Below are 20913 nucleotides of genomic sequence, written 5' to 3' on the forward strand. Positions count from 1 at the left end.
GATAAAAATGCACCAAACCTCCTCTTAGCTGTATCTTTGACTTATAGGCCTCAAAGCTTGCTGCAAGTTTTGCATCCTTGCTCAAGTAATCACAGATGTATTATAAAGATCCTGACCCCTATTATACTCATAATTCCAGCAGCAGCTACAAGCCGGTGATTGATTCACTTCATCACACACTGAACATTGTCCATACTCGAGGAGCTGCATGACTGATCATTGCACTCACTGGCGGCTAGCCAGCGATGATAGAACCAATTATACCTGCAGCCCAGCCAATGGCCCTCCTTAACCTGTGAAAATTATGATCTGGTGCTAATGAAGTGAGTGAAATAGAAATGCCATCTGCCGCTGCCTCACCACCACTTACCACTCATTAACTCTTTTTCAAGGGCACTGGATAAAAAGACAAAAACTAAGACGAATATTCTTTTTGGCAAATTACAGAACAAAACTAATGCAAAGGAAGGCTTCAATTTAAATTGAGTGGGGAATTTGTTAAATGTATGTGCCTTTATTTTCACCCTGCTACTCCCATTTGTTTAACAAACAAACAAAAAAAAGTCTGAATGAGGAAAGAAAAGTTACTCAGAAGTAAGACTATAGTTTAGTCAGGCATATATATGTGTATTTGAAGTTAACATTTAAAAAAGCCCACATCTCGTAGCACTGTGATGTTACTGTATCAATGACAATGCAAACATACTGTTGTAAAGAATGTATAGCCTGAATGTTAACATTTGGAACTACTACTACCTGGAACTACAAAGTACAGCTAAATGTCTAAAAGTGTCCCTCTGACTTAATACCTGTATTAATATGGAGGCAGCATTTAACTGTTGGTTGCAACTTGTTTATTTTTACTTTAAATTATTATATTTGGTGAATCAATTGTTTTGTTTGTGAAGAAAACTAGAGAGGCACACTGTTCACAATGCTTGTTTAATCAAATTATGAAAATAATGACATGGTTAAAACAGCAAAGCATCACATATAAAAAACCAGTAGCCATGAAATGACTGATGAAAAGAATAGCTGCCAATTAACTTCCTCTAATCCACAAACTATATGTATATCACCAAACAGAATTTCATAGCAATCATCCAGATTTTTTAAAACATTTCCATCAAATACAGAAGTCAAACTCATGACGATGCTTGAGGAAGAGTCAAAGGATCGATAAAGCCAGCCGGATTCATCTTCTTAGGGATGTTGATATCTAAACAAATGTTAACAACATACCTCAAACTATCAGTCTTTATATTCTTTAATTTAAACTAAAGTGGTGGACCTGCAGAGAGAGTCCCACCGCCATGTTGCTAATGAGGATACAAATGTTTGGAGGCTGGAGGGAAGTCAACTTTAAAGTTTAGTCAGGTATAAACCTTCGACTGCTGCTTCTCATGTCGTACAGTGTTAATAAAAGATTCTTGAAGTTTTTCTGCAAGCGATGTTCATTTACCGAGCATAAAACCCTACAATGCACATTTTTTCCTTCACGATTGATTGTGAAAATGAAAGCCACAACACTCAGGCTGTTTTTTTTTTTCTTTTGTTGGGAGGAACAGGTTTATTTCAAAAACTTCTATCATCCATAGCTGTACACCAGATGCAATGAATACAAACAAGCCATAATAGCCACATTTAAACATGCTGATAGTAAAAAATATTCATCTTTTGTGAACCATAAACACAATGTAAAATGAATTTAAAATGCATCTCATCATGTATAACAAACGGCAAACATGATATGCATACACAACACTATGTAGAGACATTGTGAATAAATTACATACTGTGTACATTTCAGCAAAATGTACAAATTAAGCAAAATCACATAATTATCAAGTGTTGTTCCTACATTCAATTCAGCGTTCTGCCTGCGCCGAGGCTCGCAAGTTTTCAAAGCACAGAAACAGGAAAAAACGTTACAACAAAAGAGGGAATTTCATTGTTCTTCTCATTGTTAATGCACATTACAGACCAACATATAGTAACCACACAATATAGTGTCCTTATTTTCTCAGATATGCAATGAGCTTAAAAGGTAAATTATTGATTGCTCTTTGCGGTTGATCTCGCAGTAGTCTGGAGGATATTCACTACCAGCATTTTGATGAAGTACACATCAGAAGTGTCATGTTGTAATGAGGCAAACAAGCAAAGAAAACTAGTTTGAAAAACTCTTCCTCTGCTGTCAGTCACTCCCGTCATTGCCATCCTTTAATTTCATATACACCTTCTAGATCAAGAAGGTATGCTGGTATCTCTTCTCCCAGCTTCTTCAACTTTACATTTCCTTTTTCCCCTGGCTTGAAAAAAAGATGAAAAACAAGACAGAAAGATTGACATTTAATTATTATCTGCTGTTTTTCACAGGAAATCTATGTAGAAAAGGTAGTTATATTTTAAAGGTGCTTTGTCTGAAAGGTTTCCCTGTGAGGTGGAATACAGAGGAGGTGTATGGGGCTGTGAGTATATTCAAACTACTGCTTCTGATATTACCTGCAACCACTAAGATAACCACCTGAGGAAAGAGTTCATTATACTATCATCTTAATGATCCATCATGTTCAGAGCGGCTGAAAAAGATTTTTGTTATCGAGCACTTGAGGACAGCAGGGAGGAAATGTCAGCCGAGAGGCAAATTAAATCTCAGAGCTATTTGTTCATACAAAGAAAATCAGGGGATTTAAATGTCGTCTGATGGAAAGTGCGGATGAGATGAAGTCGCATCTCAGCGGCTGTTCAGACATCATCAGCGATAACTGCTGAGAAGCTTTCGCTTACGCCCGCAGACTGAGAGAATGACAGGCCATTAAGAAGACGGGATGAGCAGCGTTTCTCACTCTGCCTAAAAGTGGAAAAATAAACTGATGTTGTCGCTGTTGACTATTAACTACCAAGTCGTTGGACTTCGAAAAGGGGTTCTGTTCATTTGTGATCCCTTTGCTGCTACAAGTCCATTCACAAAAGGAAATGCCAGGGAGTTGCTTTCATGTCAATAGGAATGATTCCCTTTTAAGCAGGGATTAAATACTGACCTTGCTCAGTTGTCAATATCCGATATGTGGTTCTCTATCTGAAAATTAAACAAGAAACACAAAGACATCAGTGAGATTGAAAGCTGTTCTAACTGGTCCTTCTTTAATTCTTAATGAATTTTGTTTTTAATACTCTTTAAAATGTGTTTTAAAATGTACATGGATGTGTTTTCATGACATACCAACCGAAAAATATATCAGTTTATAACAGCTTCAAAAGCTATTCAGTATTATTGATAGTTTTCATACTTTTCCACAATAAATAACACAAAAACCATAAAGCCTCAACATATTCTGTTTTTTGAACAGGCAGCATAGGAGGCCGTTATGCCATTGATTAACAGTTCTTGCTCCAGATATTTCATTGAAAGGATTCCTTTTTTTTTTTGCTTTAAAGAATTCTCTGACCTTGAGCTCACTTATTAAACATTTTTTGCAGAGATTTGAGTGTGCAGAGGATTTTTCATTAAGTTTCATAGTCTATAGCTTCAGCAACTCCAGGTGAACCGCATTTTTAATCTAAAAAATCTTATATAATATATTTTATAATCTACTATTAAAATAAATGAAATATTTTGCCTTTAGGATAAAGACACTGAGTAGTATAGTATTACCTCAGATTTCGTTTTGCTTATCATCAGTCCCAAGATGCAAAGACACAGCTGTAATGTTGCAGAGTCATATCAGATAGTCTGTATAGTAATTGCCCAGTAAATGTGGCACTCTGAGCCACATCTCACATAAGGATCAGGATTATTTTCTATTAAATTGATGTAAGAGTATAAGTTGTTACCATATTTTGCTCCTACCAATAGATATCATTTTTAATAAACTGAACAGTCTCTCTATATTAATTTTATATTCCCTATAACACAAATGTTAAAATTGGCTCAGTGGGTTTTCTGCCTCTTCCTGCACTGTATATCATTTTGTCTTCATGTTTTTTTAAATGTGCCAATACACTTGTACTAATTGCACAAATCAATCCAATCGAGGCTAGCTGTTTCCCCTTCTTCCATTATTTATGCTAAATTAAGCGTCTCTTGGTTGTAGCTTCTTATTGCAGTTACAGACCCGAGTTGTATCAATCATTTCGTCTAACTCTACGTCAAAAAGAGAATGAATTTCTTCCTCAAAATGTCAAACTAGTACTTTAACATTAAGACGTCAATCCTGCAAATTGAAGAAGTTCAATAAATGTACTGTACAGCCTGTGCAAACACACATCAGGGGACTTTTATTTTCTAGAGAATCACACACACACACACACACACACACACACACACACACACACACAGACACACACACACACACACACACACACACACACACACACACACACACACACACACACACACACACACACACACACACACACACACACACACACACACACACACACACACACACACACACACACACACACACACCAAATCCGGTCGAAGCCACCTCCTATATATCACAGCATTTCCTTCACAGACAAGAGGAACTCTCTGGCTCTTTATTGAGACTCTAAATGTCTACTTGACCTACTCACCATATCCCCGGTGCCTTCATCTTCAAAGTCGTCTTCGCCGCCGTCCGTCATCTCCCCCGCCTCCACCTCGGCCGCCCCCTCCGCCTCCTCCCCACTCGAGTGGTCTGCTGCATCACCATGGAGACACTCACACACCTCCTCCTGTTTCCTCTGTATGTCTGGGGAAAGAGAGAGTGGCAGTTAACATCAGAGCGTTTCAGATGTATTTAACATCTTATTCTTGACCAATTCAACAGTCTTCAGCGTTAATATTTTCTGTATCACTCGGCCCCGTGTTTGTCTTTCATCTCCAAATGTTTAAATTCATGTTTTTCACGCAGACATGTCCTCCCCCTCTGTCAAATCTCACCACCGTCAGAGCGATGTTGCCTCTCAATCTTCTCCAGCCGCCCCAGCAGAGAGTCGATCTTGTTCTTTATCTGTGACAGTTCCTTCTTGATTGTTACGAGCTGGTCTGTCTTCACTGTGTGCATACATTAATACAGTGAAAAAGCATCATTAATTTCCAGTTTGACAAGGACATGGTTATAAAGCTTTGACAAGGTTATTGCGAGAAATCTGGCCGAGGTACAATTAGTAAAGGGCGAATGAAGGTAAGACAAAGTTTATGATATATAAAACGGACTGGTCTAAACACCTCAATATCAATTTTGTGAACTTATTTTAGGGTTAATTATTGGCAGTTTCACAAAATATTAACACAGAGAGATCTTTGTTAACTAATCATCGGTAATGTGGATTACACGAAAAAGGAAGTAAAAGCAAATTCAAGTAAAGCTAGAACAGTGTGGTAAGTTTAAAAAAAAATCACTTTACTGTAATATAGTCTTTTCCAGGAGAAGACTACAGTTGTGCCATATTATGATATCCAAAACCTAAGATAATATCTAGTCAAAATGATTTAATATCTATATTTTGTCCAGTCCTATGGTATATTTTACTGAATTGCGGAAATGTGGACACTAGGGAGCAGTACAAATGCATTTGTTAACAAGTAGAAGACATCAAGGTTTCATACAATCTATCTTTTAGTTTTGGCCATCATTCTTGTCAGTAACAATAACACTAAGCTTATCTCAACTTAAAAGGAATATTTGGACATTTTTAAAATAATTTGCTTGTTATTATTCACTATAATAATAATATTTTTCAAGCATTGAAGGTAATTTGGTACTTTCTGACAGAACCAGGATAGCTGTTTCCAGTATTAGTCCATATTGATGTCTAAAAGCTCATGTTTTTAACCCTGACACTGAAGCAATTTTGTCATTTTTTCACATATAATCAATCACTTAGTTGAGTACATTCACACGCGATACAAATGATGGCCAAACCTTCACAAATAGGACCCAAGTAGTAATAAACAGACACTGTCTTTATAACAGAGCGGGAAAAGGGCAATTAGAGTAAAAAATAGGGACAAAGAGAACATACGTTTAGGGACTGTGATGGAAGAGCCGACATTGAATGCTCGGGAGGAGGAAGAGGAGGAGGAGGAGGAAGAACAGGCCCTGACTGGAAAAGAGGATTTGGCTCTGCGTGTGGACTGGACGACTAGCCGTGAGCGTTTGATGGGGATCACTGCACGGGTCGGGGGCACGACACGACCGTGGTACTCAAACAGTCTGAAGAAGACACATTAAACATAATGTAAACTTGCAGCAAACTTAGTAAGAAGAGCAATGTTACAAAACAGATATTAGTCTGCCGCAAAAACACTTTTCTGAAAGCATGAAGTATTTCTGAATATATTACGGGAATCGAACAGGAAAGTGGTGTTTTTCAAGCTGTCCCTCCTAAGATCCCTAAATGTTTTTTTCGAAGCAACAAGCAACGCTTAGAAAAGACTGAATAGACATTTTGCACAAGTTGTTTGAATGATAGAGGTACATATTGAACAACACGGTGGCCATCCAATCAAAATCTTGTTCCCGGTTGCTTATGACACATCAAATTGCCCAAATAGCAATAATGACTCAAAGCTGAAGGATTCCACTCCCAGGGATATTGCAAAGTATAGGAAATAAACAACAAACCAATGAAAATGTCAGAAGCAAGAAACATTTGCTGCCTTGCCAGCGCAAATGACCAGCTGGGGGACTATCTGACATTCAGTCCTCGCATATGCGGATAAAAGCATCATTAGTAAGCCCAACGGAGAGGAAATAAAACCTCCCCAATATGACATTCATTATGCCTATGATAATGTGGTTACACTGCCTCAGATTGAAATGGGGCTATTTTGCTCAAAACTCATCTTTATCTAAGTAGCTGACTGAGACATGGGGAGAAAGAAGGGTGAACACTGAAGGGCAAAATATCAGGAGGAAAATTACTTGAAAACACCATATTGAGAATTAAAAAGGAAGAAGTGCAAACAGGCTTCTGCTTTTACCATAAGATCATCCTTTTTACATACCTGCTGTAGAAATCGTCTCTGTAGTAGTCATAGTCAAACTCGTAGCCACTGTGAAGATAATACAGACTGTTTTTAATTACTCTGTTATAGCCTACTGTTAAATGCATACATTTTGCCAGAAAACAAACCAAACCCTAACACAAGACTGAAAACACTATTCTTATATCTGCACTGTATCCATAAGGCTACAGCCAGTTGCCAGTTAGCTTAGCTTAGCATAAAGAGTGAAACAGGAGGAACCGCTCTGGCTTAATGTAACAACATTTCCCTACCAGCATATTTAAAGCCCACTTATTAATATATCATATGTTGTTGGTTTAATCTGTAAGAAAACTTTTAGTGGATTTAAGTGATGGACGTTTTCCTGGGTAAGAGCAGAAAGTCTCTAAGCTAAACGTACACGTAATGTACGTTTAGATTTTATGAACAAAGCTGTGTTTATTAATGATGTTTATAGATGCTAGTTGGCAGAATTTTTTCTAACTAGAGCTCTGTTCCCCCCTGTTTCAAGATCTATGGGCAAAGCTAAGCTAACTAGCTGCTAAATGTTACTTCAGCTTCATATTTACAGACATCAGAGCAGTATCATTTTATATAATACATTTATTTCCTTTAAAAAACCCAGATTGGCAGCCACCTCTTTTGTGTGTTTTTAAGCCGGTTAAGAAGGGAACAGTTCGTTTGCTCCCAAGGAGTGAATGTGTGATAATAGCAGACGTTGATATTCCAGTTAGGAAAGTGGCTGTTCCTCCAGCATTAGCCAAGATGATAGCAGAATATGAGTACGGTTGGAAAACTAGGTCACAAAGCAATAACCGACATAAGAAAAGGGGAAAAAAGCGTTTCACACAGACCTGTAGAGGGACGAGAGAGGCCTCTTGGAGACAATCTTAGGCCTGTACGGTTTTGGCTCTCCTGCCATGTTGATATCTGAAAGCAAAATGAAAATCAACATCATAATGAGATACAGTAGGAGAATATTTTACCAAACTAAAATATTGTAAAATATGCCATGCTGCAGCTACAATGAAATTATTTGTTAAACAAAAAGGTTAAAGGAATATTTGAAGACCTAAAATACCTTCTTTTTTTTACCTTTTGTAAAAGTAACAATGAATATTTTCATGGCTTTAGGAAAAGCTAGTTTTATGAGCTTCTGAGGTGTTTTACTGTAATTTAATTAAAGACGTTGCCATAGTAATACCGTTAAATTGGTTTGACTTGGATCTTTGCAATGTCCCACACATCACTGATAGGAAAACAGGCTACAGCATTTAAAACTTCAGGGTGAATGGAAGATAAAAATGAATCACAGTAACACATTTTGTAACAAAGATCAATAGGAAAGTATACCATGGAATAACCAGTTATGGTCAATAAAATCTACCACGCTTACAACAATCAGGATGACAGATCGACCATGACACAATTTTCAGAAACACTAAGGCTACCTTTACACGGAAACGATCTGAAACAAAAACGCAAAAGTGGCGTTTCGTTTTCACTTTTAAATCTGCATTTAGACGAGCGTTTTAGGGTGAAACGCTTGGTCGTCTACCACCTCATTCATGAAGTTATCCCACCACTGAGAAGTCCTCCCAGGTCTCACCCACAGCTGTCTAGGTCGCCTGCTCTCTCTATGAACTTCAAGAATTTCGAGAACGTAGTTCATATTTTTGGTCTGTTCTTTACTACTCTCGCTCATCATTGCTGTTATCTGATGAAATGACTCTTGAACGTCAATTACAGCGCCTAAGGCGAGTTGAAAGTCCGCAGGGACGGACATGTTGATAGCCTTCTAATGTGTTTCCCTCGGTTTTCTGGCGCTTTATTATGCTTGTCACGTCATTTCTATGTGACGAGAAACGAAGTTTTGCGTTTTTCATCCTTTACACGGTGGCGCGACAGTGGAGCGTTTTCAAGAATTCCACTCTGGAGGGTGGTTTCACTTTCTTGCGTTTTCATCCCCCCAAAACGCCGTTTCCATCTAAACGATATAGTGCATCCGCAAAAATGTTTTGCGTTTTTAAGCCGTTTTCGTTTCCGTGTAAAGCCACCCTCAGAGGTACACATAGCTATCCATTTCGAAGTGAAAACACATCTGAAGTTGCACGACTCTTTAAGAAATAAATCTTCACAGAGAACTTTCAGGATCTTGACAAGAGACACGGTAAATTAGAGGATTGACTTGATAAGAAACAAAGTTAAGGGTAAGATTAGAGCCAGAGTGCCGCTGACTTGAGGGCTGTATCCCATAAAACTCCTTCTCAGACGCGGACTCATCGGACTGTTTTTCTTACTGTTCTGAGTTTACTCTAGTGGAGAAACTAGCCATATCTCTATCCATCTTAGAGAAAAACGCAAAATCTTTATAGTTCACAATTCAAGAAGAGGCATCATTTGATTTAAACTGTTTAGGACATTTTCATTGCAAATACAGACATAACATAAAAGCATATTATACAAAAGGCACCTACAACAGTTCCCCAACTGCTTCAACGACTCCCTTCATGAGAAAATTATATAACACACAGTTGAAAAGGATTGAAACACAACAAGGTCAATATCAAATTAAAGCACCAAACAATCTTGATAAAAAAATGTCAGCAAAGGTTATTCGCTGTGATATGAAAGCATCTTATAGTCCTTAGACATGAACACCATGGCATTCATTAGATGAAGCACATCAACATTGTAGAGTCTGAGCTGCCTTAACATTAATACTTGGTTTTTTTTCAATATGTAGGCTACTGTTAATAGAGTTATAATGTAGTCCAGTCTAATCCCTGAAGTTGAACAAATGCAAAGAAACTATTACAAAGAGCTTTTGAAAGAGTTGAAAGACAGTGTGTGAAGTAAAATACTGGTGCTTGAGAACAGAAAGTTGGTTATTTTGCAACACAGTCCACAGAGACAATTGAGGCACCAAGCTGCTCTTTCTCCTAGTCAAATCTTAACTTATATACATTCAGATTCAGCATGTACGACATTTACTATTTATTCATTAGGCTGATCGAGTTATACATGTATAGCTGATATAACTGTAGTAATACATTCTGGTTATGGCTTTTTAAACAAATCCATACACATACGTATAAAATAGCAAATTTGACAAATATTCAAAAACAGCTTGGGCTGAAACAGATTCCTATATAAATATATTATCTGTTCAAATCTTAGTATTATCTGGTTGCAGCTTGTCAAATGGAAGAAGTTCTTTGTTGTAATGGTTTCTGTCAAAACATAATTTATTCCCTAACAACAAGTCTATAGGTAAGCCTTAATCAAACTGTTTGAGGTTTGCGCTCCCTGAGCTCCTTTCCGGCTCTGGGTGATGAGACTATCCAGGCAAATGTGGGAGAAAGCATTGATTTATTTAGTGATAGATATGTCCACTGTATCTTACACAGAGATGTAAATAAAGACCAGCAGAGAAGCTGTAAACTTTTATAAAGTTTTCAAGGGCCTTGAGAGAACTGGGACAAAAGACTGACAGTATAAATAAGGACTTTTTAGGTACATTTTGTGCAGTATAAAGACAATAACATTCCCTTAAAATGTATTAGCAGAGTACTGTGACTCATCAGCATGGGCTCTTGTTTTGATTGACAGCCCCTTCTAGCTGCCAAGAGCTCTCCTGCGCTAAAGCAGGCTGGTATCACTTTGTTTAGTCTGTCAGCTTGATGTCCCTGCGTCTGCTCAATCAGCCTGGAGTGCTGCTCAAGGTCATACACAAACAACACAAACAAACATCAAACATCACCTTCCCAGGCACACACAGAAGCTCACACCGACAACAGATCCCCGTCTGACGGATGAGTCACCCTTGACAGGTTAGAAGCAGTTGCTCGGATATAACATCAGCTCTGCATCTACTGCCATGGGGATCATGCACCAGCAAATGTCATGACAGGCGCTGAACTCAAACCATGGGGGGGGGGGAGAATATTACGATATCCCGGGCTGGATGAATTAAATAATGCAAGTTATGAAGACAACAGTATAAGACATCTTTTTTTCACTTTCGCACACACACTCCAGCAGCTGCACCTGGAGCTTTCAACACATTGTCTGCAGATTAACTATGGTGCTATATGTTTCCCGTCCAGAAATTTCCCCTCCTTCTTTCTTTCTCTTTATTCCCTCCTCACTCCCACTAATGGACTAATGGATCCGGGATGTATCGGTGGCTCTCAGGTACAAGGGGACGGCTGTATCATTACCATTAGGGCTGCATGAAGACGTGAGCAATGGTTCTCATTGTAAAGTGTGCTCTCTGGTCCCCTGCTGGGGTCATTAAGAGAGAGCGAAGCACTAAAAAGCACTCTTAAACGAACACCATCCCCCCTCCACACACCCGCAGTCAGCCTCTGATTAATAAGAGCTGTTTTATTAATCATATACAAAAGATAAAACGCGAGTGTGTGCGTGTTTGTGTGTGGCTTGTTTGTACGTGTATCCATAAAAAGGTTGAGGACTGGAGAGGAAAGAGATAGAGACTGTGTTGCTAAGCAATAGCCTTTTAGTTTTTGATTGATACTGTAAACATATATGCAGAATCACATTTAGGGGTAATATGAAAAGTTGGTCTGATGCTTTCTGCTGTCGCCATCATGACAGTGCTTGGTGCAGTACAGTCACAAATAAAATCTCAGAGACAAAAAGTGACCCCTGTGGTGACTGGTCATCATGTCAAGTGCATTTGATGTTACAGATCCAATGAATAGTTTCTGTGTTAGAGTACATTTGCATGGGTCACTGGGGGAAACATGGCTGCTCCGGGAGAAATGCAACTCCTGAGTCTTTTTATAGCAGCTGCGGGCAGAGGGGAATCACTGCGTCACACTGATTTAATAAAAAAATTGAAAAAAAACACTAAGCACGACAGTCAACAAGAAACTCCCCTCTGCGTGTAACTCCGCTATAAAAAGATGTAATCCACAGATGCAAACGCAAATTACTGTAAATGGCTTCTGATGAAACAAGTCAGACCAAACGCAGAAGAAATTTGCATTTTAGTGCGTTTTCTGGACGTTGGGCGGGGCAACTGAAGCTCCAAACACAACATGGTATCAACTTATAAACATCGCAAGACAGTTCCCTATTTGCATTGAGCAGACATGTTAAACTCATGTTTAAGATAACCTTACAAATTGATATCCAGTATTTCATTTCCTTTCTTCCATGTTCAGCTAGTTGCTAACTTTGGTACCTTGCTGATTATTATCTGTTGGTTTAACCTCTTTCGCATCACACTAAGATATTTGATCAACGGTTAATGTTAAAAAAATCAGGATGATAAGATTGGTATTTTAAGGATAGAGTTTTTGATGAAAGTAAGTAAAACAGGACGGTTACAAAGTACTTCACACTAACAGAAAACATGATGAAAAGCATTTTTAAACATAATTAAATGAAAGACAATGAAAAAAGCATTACAAATATTAACACGTTGATGCAAAGTTGAGAGTAAATAAAGCCCTGAAATGAGATTAACAACACAGATTGTGTTTTCTTTTTCACATTACAAGGAAGCATATAATATAAAAATACAGGATTTACATACACCGTGAAATCTATTTAACTAATTCAGAGGTTGCATCTTGGCTGTTCTAGTTTGTAAGTCACACTCTGAGGTGAAAGAGGCGTTTTTACAGCGACTACCCTAATCTGTGGAAAAGATGAAAGCATCACTTTATGGGCCAGACCACATTTTAATTAAACCTCTTCTACTGCAAAGATGTGTCTGAGTTCAGTAACAGTTTTATTAATCCACAGCGGATCCCTCAAGAATACAATCATCACCACCTCAGGGCTCCTCTGACTCAGTTTTGGTTCATTCATATTAATGACGCTCCGCTAAATTACCTGCGAGTGTCTATTTTAGTTAGATATATGTCTTTTTCACTATTTTATTTATCTTTTGCACCATGTATGTTGAGTTGTTGGAGGAGCATGCGACATAAGATTTTCATTGCCAACATATACACTGTATCTGCTGTGCATATGACAAATAAAACCTTGAAACCTTGAAATATAGACCCTTCAGCTCAGCGTGCCCTTGAGTTCTCTGAAGGTGCGGACGAGTCATTATAGCCCCAACAGCATAGACACACACACTGACAAAAAAGTGATGAGTCCGATGGGCTTATAGTTTCAAAAGAAAACATAGTTAAATAACGGTATAGCCTTGTGCTGTTTTCATTTAGACAGGCGCTGCACTGAATTATAGGGTATGGGCAATTCTCCTTTTGACTGGGATATTCAGATGTGCAACAAAACCTTTGAGGAGACTTTACAAAGCAACTTTGAACTGTGAGGATAGTGTGAGGATAGTGACAGTTGGGATGTTTAGAGGTGGTGATGTAAAGCCGTTATATCGATATATGCTATCGTTACGAGACTATGGAATAAATCTGTAATTTTACAATACCGAACATAGAAGTTGCTGGTCTACTCCTGCCTTAATCAGTTAGTTTGTTACTTTGTGGAGTCTAAATAAGAACAAAGTCACGCAGTACCACAAAATAAATAACTGTCAAGGCAGAAGTAGACCAGCAACTTCTGTGTTAAGTGAGGTAAGGATTGTCTTCATCGAAGGAGTCTGTCACAGTAGTAAACAAAGGAGTCCATTTGAGGCGCTTCAGGGGAATGCGTGGTAGAGAAACTCCATAGGGAGGGAACGCTGGGATTTTAGCCTTTGCAGACCATTTACATGCACAAAAACATACTGTATATAACACACTACAGGAGGAGAAACCCCAAAAAGCATTATAATGTCTCTTTAAAGGCTCATATATAAATGGCTTCAGTTCCAATTGAGCATCTGACTGCAAGGTAACGTGGCTACAGTATTCTTAATGTAACATACTCTTCAAAAAAAATCCAAACCATCCATTTAAACTAGTGCTCTCTGGGAAATTACGGTAGAAGAGGTAGCTAATCAACTTGGTATAACCTGAGTAAACTAATGAGAGCATGCATTTCCTCTCTTCTCTAATGCCTTAACACAATCTTTGGCAGGCAGAGCATCACTCCTGGCACAGAACAAACTCCATCTCTGCTGTAACATGCATCCTGAGAGCAGGTGAGCAGTATTTGATTAAGAGATTATCCAGGAACCTGTGTGAATACAAATGTGCGACTAGGAGACATCCTGCGTGACAGCGGTCGTAGATTCAATCTACGCTGTGTTCTCGCACCCTGTAAATCTGACAGGAAGGACTTGACTAATCTCTGATCGCAGCTCAAGGGCAAAGGCAGCTTTGGCTTTTTTATTACACCTGAGAGTGTGTTTCTTCAAGCAGGGCAGGATGAGTGACAGGGTGGGGAAGCGTACACTCTGAGTGAGTCTACAAACACCACACGTATTCATTAGTGTATGTGGACATGATGACCTTTTGCTCACATGATCTACAAATGTGTTTCAGAATGTAATTTTGGTGTGTCCTTTTTTTTTTTTTTAAGCTTCTACTGTGCATTAAATGAACTTAAGAGCAAAGCTAAGACTGGCCTACTGTATCACTACGGATCAGTCTCAATCTCAATAAGTGCTTTGATGATATTATGCATAAGTTCATGATCGTTCTTAGGGAAGAGGCTGGGATTTGTCAACACTTCTCAAAGTTTGACATACCATAAATTGATCATCTTAGGAAGGCTATAGATATACGTTGCGATCGCAGCGGTTTAACAGTTGCTATCCAATATTTTTTATAATATTTTGTGTTAATTTATTTACTTTGTAAGTAGCCATGTAATACGCCGGATAGTGTGCATGAAATGGTCATTATTGTTAAATTTACTCCAACAGGGTGAGCAGGAGCTGAATAGCATTATCCCTAACATACAGTATCTATTTGTTGTGTGCCAGGTAGTATAGGAAAAACGAAAAAAATGGCTGAGGTTGACAGCGAGCCATCCCAAGAGCTCCATGTTGAAAGGAAGAACAAAATCCTAGTGAACATTGGTTCTTCTTTTGCTCATTGGAGTCAGCTGAAGGAGATTTGAGGGCTGGAAAGCAATGCAGAGGCAGCGGCTTCTCTTATTGACGAGTAAACTAAAGCTAAGGGTTTTCTAGTTGGCTATGTCACTATGAGACACTCGCACTTCTATTGGCTAGCACTCCAACACATTGAACGTGATAGACTAAGGGGCGGGACATCTCCAAGTGGTTGACCAATCACAACAGAGCCAGCAAGCGAACCAATCAGAGCAGACATTGAAGGATGTACACATGTCACAGTAGAGGCACTAAATACAAATATGAACCAGAACATTATCATAATATTTCCCCTTTAAACAAAAGTTTAAACTCTAAAACGTTAGCTGTCACTGGCAGTGTGGTGTCAGTTGAACCATCTGTTGCTATAGCGACCGCTATTACATCTGGAGCTACAGGACATAATTGATGTCTATTTAAATTACTCTGTCAACTCTGTGAGCTACATGCACTGATGTGCCGTGTATTACATCCAAACTGATTCCAATCAGGGCGAGGACCTCGAGGCTTTTAGAGGTTCTGTTATGGTTGGAAGGCGACACGTGGATTAATTGCTGTCTTTCCTAAATGAATTTCTTGTACTTTGCTCTTTCGCCCTGTTAAGGAAAATAGTTACTTGGCAGTGGATACATTTGGCAGCCTGCCCTCGAGCTCAGGGGATCTAATAACATGATTTACTTCAGACGCTTCTGAGGTCCATTGAGGAGAGAGTGATGTGGGGTTGCTAGATAGTACACTGCACTATATGGTAATACATATCTGAGTTGGTGAATGCTAGTCAGACAAGCAGCACAGAAGGTAAAGTGTGTTTGCAGCTGTGGTTCAAAAGTAGTATGTGTTGAGTTTTACAATAAATCATAATGAGCATTATGCTGTAGCCTGAGGTAAACCTAATTTAATCTTTGATCTTTCCTGAGCTGTTAATGCACTTTTCCTCCTTTTTCATTTTGGCATTTTTTTCTTATGATGCAACTGTGTGGCTCTTAAGTGCAACGCTTTGAAACATTTTTAAACCCCGGAGCTGGTCCATCACTTCCCCCTCACCACACGCTCATGAGTCTGTGCGAGCAGCTGGAAAATACCCCGACATCTGCTGCCTGCAAGAAACTTCCTGTTCATCCGCTCTGAAAACTTGGCCTCCCACTGCAGGAGTTTACTGTGGAAATCTTGAGCTGCATACGCGATAGGCTTCAGCTTAATGAAATGATTGAGGTGATCAATCTTTCGTTTGACCACAGGAAATGTATAGGCAAAATTTGGAGATTTTGATTGATTGTTTTAGTCTGAAATGTACATGCACCCCACAACCTTTTAATTGAGATCTTGTAATAGGATTATTGGAACAACAACTAATGTTCCTGCTACCCAACATCTTTTTCAGATGCTCATTTAATCTTGGTTTTTTATCTTATGGGGAAAGTTTCAGGCCTTAAAAAGATTATTCAAATGATGCATTTCAGTGTTTTTATGGCTGAATTCAAAGCTGCTTTAATTTAAGCTCCTGACATGCTGGTCACAATAGTCCTTTTTAATCATGGTTTGAGAAAATAAGAAAAAGTAAATGCTAAAGTAAACTTGAATATTATCTGTTGCTACATCAAGATAAGGTTTACCTCATAAGCTGTAGGTGGCAAACATTCTTCAGCTGCTAAAAAAAAACCTCAATGCAGAAAAAGAGGGTGCAACAACATGACGATTATGATATTAGAATAACTAGTTGGACCTCAAGCAAGGATGTTCCAGGTGCAGTCTCGCAAACTTCCCACTTCACTATATGACACCCCTGCCTGACGTCTTTTCTAACCCTTACCACCAAACCATAGCCACATAACGTCTGAAACTAGACCTACTTGCCTTAAACGGTAAAAGAAAGCAATGTGGAAATCTGAACGGATGAAATGTCTAATTTTCTGCGATATCACTTTAAAAGATTAAAACAGATGGATGGAAACACACCTTTTAATGGCTTACTGGGACCACATGGGATAAAACATTATTGACGTATTTCATTTTGTGACGAAGGACACATGTCTGTGTGCAGACATAAGGTCTGCTGTGAAAATGCCTATTGAGAATAAAAAGGTTATCAGTTGCAGTATTTAATTTACATATTTTAATGAACATTAATAAGGACTAAAAGAACTGTATGCATAATTGATTCTGACCATGAATCTGTAAACATATACGAGATTCATTAATATTATAAAATATTCATTTACCCACAGATATGCTTACAGTGCAAACGTTTCTCCATCAGTGTCTTATGTGCAAAGGTGCACACCATACCTGGAGCTGTCATGTGCAACACACACTGAAAACAGCTGCAGTAGTTTGCTCAAAGGCACCTTTGCACTGACACTGATCATCACACCAACACCACTATCATTACTTAGACTGCAGTCACTAAACAGATAAAATAAATATAAAACTCTCTATGCAGCAGTCTCCTGCCTGTGATCAAGTCACTTGAAATAATTGGTTTCACAGAATTCAAGTGAAAAGCAGAAAAAAAAACTAGATGAAAAGAGGATTATGGTCTAAACTGCTAAATGATTTCCACATCAGCCTTTCGTGTGAATCATTATCCAGTAATTAGTATGCTTTAATCCCATGCATGATAAAAGCTACAATCCGTCTTTTAATGATGCATATTAAGATAAAAGAAGGATTCATTTTCCGTCCTAGGAATGTTACATTTACATTCAAATGCTGACACATACAGAGCATCAGAAAGAGGCACAATGCAGTGAATACGAATTCAATAAAGGAAAACCACTCACACTGCAAAGTAGACAGCACAAATGCACTTTTGCACAATACACAATTGATATTTACCAGCAAGTTCATCAAGATATTATCACTCTTTGGTACTGGTGGAATAGGTACCACATTATTTTTTAAAGTATAGTAATTCCACAATTTAAAAACGTTCCTATTATTAGCAGTAGATTATACTTAGTAGGCTATGACAAGTAAAAAAGGACTTGATTCGAAATGTAAATCACTGTCCAAACAGCAACTGAATTGTGCCAAATAATTTCAACAAAATGATCTTGACAAAGCAACATTTCTTTAATTAATCATGTTTTATGTATGCAACTTGATCGGAAAAGTAACTAGATATATATATGTCTTTTAAATGTAGGAAGTAAACTAACAATATTCATGTAGCCTACTGGAGTAAAAGTGTGAAGGAGTCAAGAACAACAATTGGAAATAATCTAGTAAAATACAAGTATCTAAAATGTGTACTTCATCACCACTCTTAGGACTTAAATAAATAAGACATTTGTAGTCAAAACATTTCAATGTGAAGTCAGTGATACTGAGCACAAGAAACACCTGAATTAATGAAAACACAGCGAAAAGGATCCAAACTATCGCCATTAACTTCAACGAGACTTTACCAACTCGTTCATCATGAGTGTCTGACGCCTCATACTCACATCTCTGGTTGCGACGCCTGCCTTTGTACATGGTCATTTCAAAGTGGGAAACAAGAGTGATGTCTCTGCTGTCGTCTATCCGACTTGCTCCTCCTTTTCTCTGCCTAAAATCAGCCGGACTGCCGGTGAGCTTCTCCAGCTGCAGACTCACAGCAGACCCGCTGCAGACCGTACCATCTGTCAAACTATCCCGGGGGGAACCAGCACCTCAAAATACTCCTCTCTGCCCCAAATGCAGGAGTTCAACTAATAATCCCGAGTCTGTTTCTGTGTCACGAAGATTAGGCATTGAGGAATCTATAAAATGTTTAATAATGATGGTTTGGAGTTGATACTGAGAGAGTATATCATTTTTTTAAAAAAAGTCTTAATCTCCCAAAAACTGCCAGATTTATGTTATCATAAGTAATCAATTTGAAGTGAAGCACCGACCATTTTTTTGGATTAATCCATTGGTCGTAGATAACATTTCAGTTTCTCAAAGTAAAAGTTGATAGATGAAATTGTTCCCAGTCCATTATTAAAACGAGAAAAAGCAGGAAATCTCCATAGCTGAAAAGCTAAAGCAATGTGTTTTTGAATAACAAATTAGGCTACTTCAACATCAAAATAGTTAAAAGGCACTCTTTGTAGAGTTACGGGGTATAATTGGGTTGTATGGGTAATTTGACCCAATGTTAATATGAAGATGTTAGTCAGTGCAACAAGGATGTAAACATCAAATTAGCTTGTAATTTCTTCATCGGTCACACACATGTGCATGTCCACTTGCATACATACATTCTAGTAACTGCATGTATGTCAATGCATACTTAGTTATGAAACATACACACATGCATGATCACATGCACATTGTCTTAATCCTGTATCTGTTTTATCCATATGTTTGTTTAGTCGTATTACAAGTGACAGAGAAGTTTATACATTACATTATTTTTTTCCTATTCAGAATGTTTACATGAAGTATCCTTGTTGAAATATTTCACCGTTAAATATGGTTTATATGGAACAAAGCTTCTCTCAGCAGAACAAGACTATATTGGAAGGATGTTAAATACTACATAGACAGAGCAAAATTAATTGTAAATATATTTTAAAAAGAAGGAACTGCGCATGCATGCCATTCTAAAATGTACTTACTAGAAACCCAATCAAAATGAGTAAAAAACGGAAGAAAGATGGCCAATTATGTGTATCAAATAATAAACTAAAGCATGTCTTGTTTCAGGATTTACATAACGCTCAACTTGACCCAAGAGGGCAACCACTGTTCAACACACATTGGAAGACAATTTAAAACTATGGTCAAATATTTAGCTTTCATCTATTGTATGGCATTGTCTCCAATCTGTCTTTTTTAAATGTAATTTAAAGTGGATGGGCTGTGGAATTGAGACAAAGATGAAAAAGCAGAGAGCCCAGGGTGGTGGGGGTGCATACTGATTCCCCAGCTGTTGCAGCATTTGGGCTTTGCTGTAGACAAAGCCTTGTAATTGTAATATGTAATTACACTGACATGGGGTTTGCAGCTGTCTCGCACACAGCCTGACATCATAATGGTCCCCCAGCTTCTTTGTTCTCACTTAGAAAAGACAAGAAAGTAAAGCTCCTGAAAGATGGAGGCCACGGATTCAAAGACAGTCAATGCATTCAAACGACAACATCCTCAAATACTGTCTCACTAACTTGGACATCTTTCGTATATTGAAAATGCCTCTGTGATTATTTCATGTGGGGACTAAAACATGCTCGTTGTCTCAGGGGGATTATTCAAGATCATTTTGAAACACATCAGAGGCAGCAGTCATATTCAACAACACTTTGATTCACACTACTATGGAAACAGTGAAGATGATCACTAATACGCTGCTTTGATCGGCATAAAATCACTCATACATGTTAACATGAATATTATGCAGAGCTGGGAAAAGGCGATCCATGCATGTGTTTGACTACTGAGGATGAAATATGACTCATTCATGCTGAGAGAAGGAATAAGATTTCCCAGTTTTTGTGGCATCGCGCTCAATGATATTCTCTCAGCACCATCTAGTGTTCATGCAGATGGAGACGTCATGAATGCATGAAAAGTGAAGCCAGAAGAAAACTGCATGGTAGACCCAAGCACTGAGTCACATCCTTTAACCTTTAAAAGCTACAAAAACAGATCATTTTTATTATCAAGTGATTTTGTGATTATTTTCTGGATACATTAATTGGCTTATTGGAAAAATGTCCATTCCAGTTTCTTAAAATCCATGCTGATGTCTTATTTTTGTCTCATTGTTAAGTTGAATAAGCTTTGCTCTGTTTTGTATCTGTTTTATAAGTGGGAGACTTCCATATTTGAGAGGCTATACACATAATTCTCTGACATTTTAGCAGAAAATGAATTGACGTTTAACTGATGAACAAAATATTTGGCTCTTATTTTTGCAGTGAATTGTCTAACCAATTCACTATCC

At 38.2% G+C, this 20913-nt stretch overlaps 1 protein-coding gene across 4 annotated transcripts in view; it reads right to left on the bottom strand.

The window, feature by feature from the left end:
- Nucleotides 1-923: 923 nt before the first annotated feature.
- The window catches only part of LOC134865600 (RNA-binding Raly-like protein), a 39998-nt gene continuing 20008 nt past the window's right edge, over nt 924-20913 (bottom strand). For 2 of the 4 annotated variants that reach the window (XM_063885229.1, XM_063885228.1), the window contains exons 3-9: nt 7855-7930; nt 7001-7048; nt 6016-6206; nt 4931-5044; nt 4582-4739; nt 3045-3082; nt 924-2312 (exon numbers count right to left, since the gene is read on the bottom strand). In XM_063885229.1, coding sequence (XP_063741299.1) covers nt 3050-3082; nt 4582-4739; nt 4931-5044; nt 6016-6206; nt 7001-7048; nt 7855-7930 — 620 coding nt within the window. In that variant the 3' untranslated portion in view covers nt 924-2312; nt 3045-3049. Of the gene's footprint in view, nt 2313-3044; nt 3083-4581; nt 4740-4930; nt 5045-6015; nt 6207-7000; nt 7049-7854; nt 7931-18448; nt 18616-20913 lie in introns of those variants that run through there. The other 2 variants (XM_063885231.1, XM_063885230.1) reach the window with 2 other exon arrangements.

The sequence above is a fragment of the Eleginops maclovinus genome, chromosome 6 (genome assembly GCF_036324505.1).
Source record: "Eleginops maclovinus isolate JMC-PN-2008 ecotype Puerto Natales chromosome 6, JC_Emac_rtc_rv5, whole genome shotgun sequence".
NCBI lineage: Eukaryota > Metazoa > Chordata > Actinopteri > Perciformes > Eleginopidae > Eleginops > Eleginops maclovinus.